We start from the raw sequence: 12107 nt of genomic DNA on the forward strand, positions 1-12107 counted from the left end.
TTGAACCGTTATTTTGAAGTTATTTTTTTTTACTAATATTATTTTGAACTATCAAGTATTTCTTGTCAGAGTTATTTATTCTCGGTGCAATTTATTTTTATTTTGCGTTGCTCGCCAAACCCGACGTTAACCCGATGTTAAAAGCTGTCAAAAATTTTCATTTACGAAAATGTCTTTAAATTTACTATTCTATTTTTAAATGGGTTTCTTTTAGAGTTTTTGCAATTAAGATTAAAGGAGGTTAAAGAAACGCTAAATTTAACGCTTGTTTCCTTTTTATCTACTTAATTTTACAATTAATTGATCAAGATTAAAATGCGAAAAAAATTTGCAAAAATTATTAAAAATTTTGAAGCTTTCTCAGCTTTTTACAGAAAAAAAATTCGCTGAACGTATCGCGACATTGTTTTTAGATTTTTATCTTTTAAGAAGTCTTAAGATTTTAATAAATCTAAAACTGGGAGGATAAGTAAAAAACAATTTCAACAAGAAAAATCTGTCAAAGCGGCTTTTAAAGAGTAAAGGTCGTGTTTTAAGCTGCAGGACAAAGATTTTTTTTTTTTAGCAGGACAAAAATTATTTAGATAATTGAACTCCTGAAAGGTCACAAAAGTTGTTCTTAAACTGTTTGCTCTCGCTTCTCAGTTTTTCTTCGTAAAAGTGATTTTTTTCCAAAAGCTGTGAAGAACAAAACTTTTTGCGAAGAATTTTTAATTTTAATATTTGGCACACCAAGCATGTGGGGTGGAGGGGACAGGTTTTTACCGATTTTTTAAAAATACTATGTACGATTGATCTGTTGACTTTTTTAAATTTATATGCTTTAAAAAGGGCTCAATTTTGTTTTGAATAAGCCCTACTATTAAATAGAATTCCCTATCAACAATTGTTACACTTGTTTTACAAGAGATTCTGTACTTATATTCTGTTGTGAATATGAAAGAATCGAATAAAGTCGACAAAAAAGAACTGGTCTTGTTTTTCCTGTATAAACTACATTGGTAGATGATAAAGAACTTAAATAAATAGAAGTAAAAGCTTACACAAAAAACTTCATACACTGACTCCAGTGATAAGAAAATAGTTGTTGCCATCAATATCGGAAGAGCTGATGAACAAACTGAGAACTTCAAAAGCAGTCCTTCAGTGTTGTTATTCACTCCTCAGTTTGTGCTGGTCAATATACGCTTCATCAAGAGTTTTATCTTAAAAAAAAAAACAAAAACAACAGAAAAGTTCTTTAACAAATGTTGTGTGTTAAACAAATTAAAGATGTCGTCTAAAGGAGGAAAACGAAAGAGAAAAAAAAAATTTACGTAGTGGTTTTTAGTAGTTTTTAATTAACTATCTGCTTTTATTTATTTATGTTTTTGAGCATTTTGTAAAATAGCATGAAAATTCCAATAAGATTTTATTTTTGCTACATTTGACCGGTGGGTTTTACTTCAAATTAGTTAGGTGATCAGATTTTGTTTGTAACTTACGAAGCGGAGTGCAAATTTTACAAATTTTCACTATATTTATTTTTAAAAAATTTAATTTTCCGACATAAAAAAAAAGACGGATCAAATGGGGCATAAAAAACATCAAAACAAAATTTTCAATGTATTATAAACATTCTTCTCTTCCCTGGTCACACATCTTCCAATTTCTCTTTAAATAAACCTTTTTGATTATTATTGCAAGATGACTTGAAATAATGGATACTCTATTAGTTATGAAATCATTTAATTATGTTTGATAACTGCGAATAGTTCTGCTTAATTGCCAGTATTAGATTCCGTTTTATTAAAACACACTAATGTAATCTCCCTACAAATGACTGGTTTTTAAGAACACCTATTAACTGCTCAACACCTGTTCTGTAGATGCTTGTATAACCATGTTCCAATAAACGGTTAATAACACAGTAAAACAATCAATGACGTAATAAAAATCCAAGTGAAAGTCAGTGAGACTGCGTTATCAACTTTAACATAAAAAAATTAATATATAGCGCATCTTTTTGTAAATATTATGTCGCCACCCCCCTTCCCACCAGTCCCATTTTTAAATCTAAATCTACATCTATGTATTCTGGCATTCTATGGTTCAGTGTAATGTGTCTGTGTAAATGTGCAACTGAAACATTTAAACAAAAAAAATGGCAGTTTTATTCGAATTTTAACGTTGGTGTAAAACCAATAGCGAGACGTCATAAATTGACAGTTAAGCAAATTTTTTTTCATAAAATGGATCGTGGATGATATAGTGATAAAAACAGTAATTGCACATTATATTTGCTAAGTATTAGAAGTATGAGCAAATATTCAGAACTTGATAAATGAAAAATTCTTAATTTGATGAAATGCTACTAATTATCAAAAAGTAGAAATAGTATATATATATATATATATATATATATATATATATATATATATATATATATATATATATATATATATATATATATACAAACTAAATATAAAAAAATGTAAGTAAATAAAAATATGAACAAGTTTTTTATAAGTTTTGAGAACTTTTTGAAATCCGCTTTAGAAAACGCATACCCCGAGAATCATTTTGGATTATAACTTACTAAGAAAACATATATAAGCCAACAAAAAACTAGAAAATTTTTTACAATTCTCAATAATAAAGTTAAAACTTTTGATTAATTTTCGGCTGGTGATTTAAAAATAATACAAGTACTGATTTCAATAAACCCTACAGGACACCGACATGCTTTATAAAAAACATAAACGCGTTTTTTTGTCCATGGCAATATAGTTTTAGGCTTTATTAAAAAACACTGGGTTTGCGAGTCTTTTAGTTCTGTGAGACAATTTGCAACAGCGTTAATATTTCAAGGTGTTGATTTTTGTAAATATAGCTGTAGATGTTAAGGGCACCATTCTTCTCAGTTCGTTTTAAAATTAATTAATTGTTATAGAAAGCATTCAACCTTGGAATATTTTACTTTTTCAAACATACGCAAGTGTTCTTGTCTTTACCTCATTTTATCTAGTTTTTCTACGTTAATTTTACGTTGTTTGCGATTAACATAGTTTTAAGTTATTTAATTTGGATTACTAAAATTCAAAACGGAAAAATATCAAAATAGAAAAATGTCAGAATGGTAAAACGTCAGAAAGGAAAAATATCAGAATGGAAAAATATCAGAATAGAAAAATGTCGGAACGGAATATATAGAAACTTAATTAAATTTGAAACAAGTTTTTGTTTAAATAATTTGACGAATCGCACTTTCCTGTAATTTAAACAACTTTAAAAGTTGCGAAGAAATGATCGAAATAGTTTTATACCCCACACTGTTAAGATGGTTTCGCTCTAGAAACGAGACGCAGTTGGTTAAAATAATCGCGTATACAACTTTTTCGCGCACTTTATTATCGCTTAAGAATTCTGAAAAACCATGAAACTCGAAAAAGTATAAATTCGAAAATACTTCCTTTTCTCAAAATGTTTGCTTTAGTTGATTGGTGCAACAATAGGGTGACATTATTGTCAAGTGGTGATTTATTGACAAGCTTTACATTAAGAAGTGTCATAATACATCAATATATGTAAAAATAATCCAGATTAATATATCTATGAAAAAACTTATTCATGGAAAACTCAAAAAGCTTTCAATATTTGTCATCAGCTTTATATCTTTCATCCATAACCCTAAGATCTTGATAAAAGAGCTCATAAGATTGCTCTTGGCCTTACATTTGCAAAAGCAAGGCCAAGGTCTACATACACGTTTTTTTTTTTTTAATAAGAAACTAGTATTAGAAGCCCCGAAATCTTAAGAAACCATTAGAGCTCAGTTACTTTTCGATAAGAAACTTTATTAAGAGTTCGAGGAATATTTCCCAATTTGTGTTCTGTTCAGGGACCCGAGGATTATAATTGAATAATATTGATGGAATTCAAACAAATTTAGTTGACTGTAAAACATTTTATCTACTTTTTCTCTCTTTTGATAATCTGAAACTTAAGAAATTTTTAAGAAACTTTTAATACTATAGTTGCAAAAAATTATCCTTAAAATAAGTAACCTTCTAGTACATAGCCCAAAAAAAAAAATAAAAAAACATGCATCACTGATTCATTATTCCAAGATTCCATTTTTAAAATATCATTTATGAATGTTAAAAGATTCTATGTATTTTAAGGTACATAACACACAAACCCACGAATTCCGGAACACTTCAACTATGTGCAGGAGGCCCCTAATTTGTTTCCTACTGTTCCAACTTGTTCAGAAAAGACAAAGATGAACAAGGAGAGAGGGGAGGGGGGGGGGAGGTAATCTAATAAAAGAGACGTTTTGAGCTTAAGGAGTGTTCTTCACGAAGAAAGAAAAAAAGTTGAGAGCAAAAAAAATTATGGCAACCAGAGATTGTCATAACAAATGAATAACTGCAATCAAAAAAATTACAGACGATGAAAGAAAGGCAATTTTCAGTGATCAATTTTCTCCCTTGTGTCTTAGTGATTTTATTTTCAAAAACGGATGTTCATTTAACCTGTTGTGCGATACTTCTCAGGATATAAGTTTTTTTTTACAAATCAAATTTATTTCCTCTTATTAAAAGTTATTTACATATATTTCATATACATATATGTTTCTATTCATTACAATAAAAAAGAGCATGCTATTATTACAACAATATATTGAGTTTCATTTCATCCCATCAAGAATTGAGAAAGTTGAGTAAAATGTTTGAAATTTAAGTATAGTTTTATTTTCTAAGTCCTTTGATTTGAAGATATACGAGTAACACCAAAAAAAGTAAAACGCCGAAAACATTTAACACTAAGAATGATGCATGGTGGGTAAAACTGTTTTACAATGACGTCAATACTTTGCACAATAAAAAGTTTTTTTAGAAGGAAAACCGTTGAATGAGTATTTGAGATGACCACGATTCGCGATATTTCAATTTTATTCATTTTTTAACACCGGATGATATAATTTGAGAAGCATCAGCTCGAAGTTGATGTATTTTGGACATAGGAAATGACTTTGGTACAGTGAAGCAATACTAAATACAGAAAATAGAAAGAAAATAATATTCATTTGGCACATCATCTACCGATCAAATATTTAAACATCGTAAAAAAAAAAAAAAAAAAAAAAAAAAAAAAAAAAAAAAATTAAACCTGTAGGAATGAGTGACAATCTAAAGCCTCTTTGCAGAGTGGTATGTTCTGAAATAAAAGGAAACGAAGGAAGAATCTTCAAACCATTTTATAAACAAAGTTCAAAAAATGGTTAACAAATTATTTAATATTTAATTGTTTTTTTCTAAGATCTCTGTTTTCTTTTTCCTTAGTAACGCATCTAAAAAAAAAAAATACAACGTTTTTCAAAGCATGGATTCTGTGAAAGTTTTGTTTGAAAATTTAATGCTTAAATCGTAACCAATTTTTATAAAATAGGTTTCGAATGCTCCAAACAGGGCGAAAGTGTATTGGCCGTAAAACTGTTTCTGATGACTGACAGTTTTTAAATGAACTTGTGAAGCCGATCCAGAATAGGATTCGGTTTCACAGCACGATCGGTGGCAAAAGAGACTGTGAATGAAAAGAACGAAAGGGATCTGGAGCCAAATCAAGAACAAGAATTAAAAAATGCTTTCTCTGGATTTGTTTATTTAAACAGGCTGGGCCGGATACCTGTACAAACCCCCATTCAAAACAGAGTCCCTAAAGATTGGCATCAAGGGATCTTAGCCCAAAGATATACCTCAATCAAGTTACCTTAAATAAAGTACAAATTGCAGTAAATTCGTCTAGCTGAAGAAAATTATTTTTATTCATGATAATCAACGTAAAAGCAGCACGCAGCAGAATCTTCGATCCTTCGTAAAACAAGCAATCCCACAGTCGCAGCACTGTCTTTAAAAACAAAGAAGAAATTGTAGGCGGGGAAAAGTATCTCTCATAAAATAAAATTTTGTTAAGCAAAGAATGGAAAGAAAAAAAAAAAAAAAAGGCAAAGTAACTTACCTCAACTGGAAGAACATCAACAAACAAACAAATAAACCATTTTGATACAAACAGCTCTACAACAATGTTGTGCTTTATGAAATGTTCATGAAGATCAGGATGAGAAGCTCTAAACATAATTCTACTTTACATATTTACTTTAAACTACATATTTATATATTTATTATACATTTACATATATTTTACATTTTATAAAAATCAAAAAGTATGTATGTATGTATGTATGTATGTATGTATGTATGTATGTATGTATGTATGTATGTATGTATGTATGTATGCATGTATGTATGCATGTATGTATGCATGTATGCATGTATGAATGTACACACATGATACAAATTGTAAAAACAAATCTTTTGTTATCAAATCAGATAACAAACAAGAAAACTTACTTTATTAGGGAGTCAAGAACTTGACACTCAACTCTTAATCCCAACATTTTAGAGGTGTAGAAATCTAAAAAAGAAATGCATAGTTATTGCATCATTGTTATGATCTTTCTTAAACCATTTTTCTTCTAATAAAATTTACATTTTAAAGAACTTTAATAGAAAAAAAAAAGTAGGACCAAAAGAAAAAATAAGATCAAGAAAGATGAAAATCTGACCTGACCTGGTACAAACTTATCCAACAGTTGAGTTAGTAACCAGAATGAATTGGTCTCATCTTTTGTGATCAGTAACAACATCCCAGCAATATAATTTAAACCCTGAACAAAAATAAAAATACAAAAACTATTTTTTCAAAATAGCAATAAAAATGCTTAAGAAGTAACACAATAAATAATTTTGTTATAGATACAATTCTTAAAAAGTTTCTTTGCAATCTGATAATGGTGCATGTTATTTTACAATTATAACCAGAAAGAATTTCTTATAATTGAAAAAGTAAAAGAAAAAGAAAAAGAAGAATGTTTATCTACAGCTCCAACTTTCTTAATTCTAAAAAAACTAACCTGACAATATCCAACATTTCTATTATAACTGGCGTACACAGTAAGAACATTAGATAAAGGTTGTAGCAAGCTGTCATCGAGCTCTTTAAAGTAGATGTTGTCTGGATATGTTCGTTTTATATCTAAAATTAATCATTTTTGAACTAAAAAAAAGTTCCAACCTTTAAATAAAATTTGCAGAAACCTAAAGTAACTTCAAAGAAAAAAGAAAACTCACCCAATTGAATGGAATCAATGACTACTTTATCAAGATTTGGGTGAGCTAAAATCTCAGCATACTTATTTGGGTATTTTTCTTTATTGAATTGTGCAAAGGACACATACATCCACACCTGCCAAATAAGAGAACTAATTTAAAGAAATGAGTTTTATATATAAAAGCTGATTAAAAACACTGCAAGAAATCTATGTATCATACAACAATATCTTAGAGGCTAAATCTTCCTGCTCATTTAATCTCCACAATGATATTATTTGATTGCAAATAAAATAGTATTGGTAATAAAGCACAATATTAAGTGAGATACAAAGGGTACAACATTTTTTTACAAAATGCTGCATGAAAAATTCAAGTATTGTACATTTGCAAAAAATATTGTTCACCTGCAAAAAATATTTGAAGAATTTAACAAGCTATAAAAACTTAATCTGGATTATTTCTAAACATCTTTTTTCATTTAAAAAATGATTATCAAAATAATCTTATTGTTTAGAAAAATATTTTTCAATTTTCTTTTTTATATTGCCATATTGCTTTTGTTTTTCCTTTTTATATTTGTGCGTTGTTTTTTATAAATTTCCAATCTTGCATTCATTTGATTGTATTTAGTGTAGAAGAATTCTAGCTTGTATAGTTTCTGAAAGAATGCTGGTAATAATAATAAAAAAACTACCAGGCCCTTTCTAATCAAGCTACTAATTCAACTAGCCCTAAGACTAAATACTAGCATGCACATTCCTTTTTTACTTGTTAAAATTTACTTTTTAAGAAAGATAAATAGCATGCAGCTTTAAAAATTAAACTCCAAACCAAAGTAACAATTTTTTGAAAGTCTAAATGAAAGTTTCCAGATTTGTTCTTTGTTTCTTTTTTTTTTTACTTTGCAATTTTATAGATGACAAAGTTCAAGACTATAACTCCTGCTCCTAGTCTTTCTGCATCTTTTCTTATGATTTGTAAAAAATTCAATTTAACACAGCTTAGGTGGATCAAATGTCGGCCTTTTTATCTCCAGAAAGTAAAGGATGAATGTTTAAACATTCTATTATCATTAATTTTTTTTACTCATCAGTCTTGGTGTTTCTTATAGACTTATTTCAAAGCCAAGGTGCAAAATTTTTTGTGATCCTGATTCAGTTTCCTGAGAAGAGAGAATGCTTACATTTACAAATGTATCATATTATGTAGACAATTTGTCACACGTGGCATATATGTAAATCTATTATGCTTCATTTTAGGTAAGCCAAACTCATTCGATATCATTTTAAGATTGTGACTTTTTTTTTACATTAAGAACTTATCTTAAAAATAAATCTTTTTTAATGTTCTGTTTGGGTTCTTATCACACCTTTTAAATGCTTTGATTTCAAATCAAAGCTCAAATTTTTTAAGCTCCACTTTTATTGACAAGTTCTAATTTAGCTTAAGTTTTTTCATATTTCATTTTTCATTCAATAATTATAAAAAAAGATAATTATTGTTTTAAATCAAATACATAATATGATGGCTTCTTCAAATAGACAAAAGTGCAAACATAATCCTAAACCTTTTTGTTATATCTGTGGCTGCTACCCATGCTGCTATATACTTGTTTGATAAAGGTGAATTATTATCAATTTAGTAAACATAACACATTGTTTGTATTTCAATATCTAATTTGGTGAGCAAGACAAAAAGTGGGCTCCACATACTGTGTGCCATATTTGTGACTGGAAAAAAGAAAAAAAAAATTACTATTTGGAGTCCTCATAGTTTGCAGACAACCAATGAAAATGAATTTAATTTAAACCAATGAAAATTAATTTAACATAAACCAATCAAAATGAAATTACTTATTGAAATACTAAAACTTATGTCGCCATTTCTTCAGCTAGACCAATCAATATTCTAAAGAAGATTTCAGTTCCAATTTTTAAAGGTTTTTTTGACAAAAGATGAACACAAAGTGCCTGTTACAGAAACTGATGAACTAATACCAGATTTGGAAGACTTATCTTCTAGTGCTAAACAGATAAATTGCCTCAGTGTTGTAATTAGAACTAAATAACTGTGTGATTTGGGATTTTCTAAGCAGAACTATTAGACTATTGATTAAAAGTAAAAGAACCTTTTTGACAGCTTGGCAAAAGTTTCCTACTTCAGAACAAGAGAGAGGATAACTTTTGTTAAATTTTTTTCAGAAGTCAGTTTATTTGTTTTCTCCTATAATATTTTAGGTCTCCTTTTCACAGTCAGGTATTTTTATATATAATTAAGAGTTCAAAGTGAAGTCTCAAATACATGCATAATGGCAATACTTTTAATTTTGACTCAATTAGTCATTCTGTTTATATGTGAGATTTACCATGACATTAAAATAGTGCTTAACTTGATTAAATATCCAGAACACAACTGGATTTTTTGTGTAGATCTAAAAATGGTGAAATTTCTTTTTATGTTATCTCTACATGTTGGACAGATGAGCAAAAAATCTGTAGCTTACCATAAAAAATTTAAATTTAGTATCAAATTTATGTAAGAACAACTGTCAAAATTAATTCAATAAGTTTTTTATTGGCCTGTGTTATCAGTTATGCATTCTTAGAAAGAAAATAGAAAGTGGTACCAACTATCTATAATATAAGATCTATCTATAATATAATTACCTACAATATAATTATCTATATGCAAAGTAAAAAGAGGTCTTACTTTTTGTTATACGATATTTATGTATTTTAAATAGAGTTTTTTATTTTTACTTTTCAAACTGATTTTTATACTTATAACTTATATATTTGCAATTGATTTTACATTTGAGTTTCACCAACATACAATATATCTTTTTTTTTTTTTAAGCCTAAATTTTTTTTCCAGAGAGATGGAAAAATCTAGCAGCTATCCTAATTTTATCCTAATTTTCTTTCTTCACTCTATTTATTAGTTAGACCTGTTAATGCATGAAGAAAATTAGGGAACTAAGGAAAGTAAGGACCTGTAAATGCTAAGCAGTGATATTTTTCTAATTGGTACATTAGAATTTTTTTACCTCAGTACGTAGATTAGATGGTATTCCTTTCCTTATATATCTTTTCACTAAAACAAAAAAACAAAATACAAATGAAAATAAAAAACACAAATTATAATAAATAATATCAACTCCTCTTAACATTTCAGCAACTTTTACACTTGAGGAAAAAACTATGAGGTTCTCATTTACCTTTACGAGATCTTTTGACACTCTCTGTATTTCTCATTAATTTTTCCCATTTCGACAATCGTCTTGCTAATATGCGTAAGTATTCCTTCATGAATGCCTCATAACTATCATAATCAAAGTCTGACTGTCGTTGAAAGCCATATGCATCAATTTCACTTAATAGGAAAAAAGGTGAAAATCACAACCATCATATTGAAATTTAAGATAACTTTATAACAAAAATTTTTTTTGAAAATGTTTTGTTTATGAAAACTGATAATGTAATTACAATCAGATTTCTGTGTTTAGATTCATACACCATGTGTTTAAAATCAAGAAATTAGAAAATGAATTGTGTGTAAAGAAATAATCTACAAATATTCTGTTGATCTCACAAAAATTGGGAAATATTTTTTGTAAATTGTAGATTTTTCTTACACTTACAAAATGAAGATTTTTAGCTAAAAAAGCAATTATAATATAATAAGCTGAAATAATAAATTCTAGCTGAAAAAGGAAATATATGACAATTGCAATCTTAGGAAATCAATTTCTTTCCCAAATTTTTGCATTTGAATTTACTCAACCAGCAAAACCCATAAACTGATCATTTACAGGGAATGCTTTTTATTACAATTAAATTTTATTGGAAGAAAGAGATGATGTAATATTTTGTTATTTTAAATGTTATCATGATGTATTAAGCACTGGTCTTACAGCAGTATGGTAAAAGTGCACAAAAGTGCATAGATCTGAAATCTGTAGGCATATTTTTGCAACTTTACCGTTAATTTTGGGTAAACTTAAACTTCATTACTGTTTCATTAATGCAGCTCTGAGTAAATTAGCATAAAAGCAAAAATTTCACATTTTTACTTTTACACAAATTTTTAAAAATAAAATTTTTCAGGATAAAAATGTAAAAATGTAAAAATGTGTTAAAAAAAATTAAAATGAAAATGTATAAATGCATTATAAAAAGTGTCATTTTTTTAAAAAGTAAATTTTTAAAAGTTTTTTTAAAAACTAACATTTAAAAGAAAAAATGCATTTTTATGCATTCTTACTTTTAAAAATGTTACTTTTCAAAAAAACTATTTTTACTCTTGTGTGGTAATGCCCTTGCTTATGTTACATGCAGCTAAATGTTATCATCATGACATGCAACTAACTCTATAAACTGGTCTACCCAGGTTTCATAATGCTTTAATGTTTTGGAGGCTATATTCTAAATTACGTGCCACTAAGTTCTAACCATAATTATAAATGCTGCTCCACCTACTATAGAGGTCTATAGTACTTATTATAGACTATTATCATAGGCACTATGTTAAACCGATCAGAATATTTTAACATCTTATTTCATCCTTATAATAAACAAAAAAATAATATTCTTGAAAGAAAAATATGTAAGCATGATTAAAACTCACCCATTTATTGAACTCATTTTTGTAGAAGACTTTCATGCTTCAGTATTTTATGTTGTGAAGTTGGCAGGCAAATATATGTTACATGTAAATAAAATCTATAAACTGTATAAATACTTGAGAAAGACACCTACATTCCAATATAATATGAACTTGTGTTGTATAAGAAAAAGTGTATATACATATAAATGTTATTTGTGTATAGACAATTACTAACAATTCATATCTGCATAAGTTTTATAATACATTAGTATAAAATATAACAATAAATATCAAATACCAAACTAAAACTTTAAAACAACAAATCTTCAATAAGTATATTAACAT

At 27.7% G+C, this 12107-nt stretch overlaps 1 protein-coding gene across 5 annotated transcripts; it reads right to left on the reverse strand.

Annotated features, from left to right (window-relative positions):
* Window positions 1-4546: 4546 nt before the first annotated feature.
* On the reverse strand, window positions 4547-11960 carry LOC145190835 (growth hormone-regulated TBC protein 1-A-like). Of its 5 annotated transcripts, none has more exons than XM_080067743.2 (11): window positions 11784-11945; window positions 10375-10529; window positions 10204-10250; window positions 7176-7290; window positions 6959-7080; window positions 6616-6712; window positions 6396-6459; window positions 6004-6112; window positions 5755-5892; window positions 5155-5202; window positions 4547-5036 (listed from the first exon to the last, which is right to left on the reverse strand). In XM_080067743.2, the coding sequence occupies exons 1-11, from the start codon at window positions 11798-11800 to the stop codon at window positions 4941-4943; spliced, it is 1008 nt and encodes a 335-aa protein (XP_079923869.2). In that variant the 5' UTR covers window positions 11801-11945; the 3' UTR covers window positions 4547-4940. The 5 variants fall into 5 exon arrangements, 2 of the variants coding, with proteins under 2 accessions (XP_079923869.2, XP_089923726.1); XM_090067600.1 differs by having other exon boundaries at window positions 4738-5036; window positions 6004-6124; window positions 11784-11946; XR_016445242.1 differs by having other exon boundaries at window positions 4997-5036; window positions 6611-6712; window positions 11784-11960.
* Window positions 11961-12107: the final 147 nt, after the last annotated feature.

This window comes from Hydra viridissima, unplaced genomic scaffold (genome assembly GCF_058129835.1).
Source record: "Hydra viridissima isolate aposymbiotic clone 2 unplaced genomic scaffold, HvirCarnegie_v1 scaffold_11, whole genome shotgun sequence".
NCBI classification, from domain to species: domain Eukaryota; kingdom Metazoa; phylum Cnidaria; class Hydrozoa; order Anthoathecata; family Hydridae; genus Hydra; species Hydra viridissima.

Excerpts from the sequence above, each read along its gene's own strand:
- LOC145190835 (XM_090067600.1), bottom strand. Across the intron at positions 7,291-10,203 it reads CATCTAATCTACGTACTGAG|GTGTGGATGTATGTGTCCTT; the intron begins GTAAAAAAATTC and ends CTTATTTGGCAG. Across the intron at positions 5,893-6,003 it reads TTGATGTTCTTCCAGTTGAG|ACAGTGCTGCGACTGTGGGA; the intron begins GTAAGTTACTTT and ends TTGTTTTTAAAG.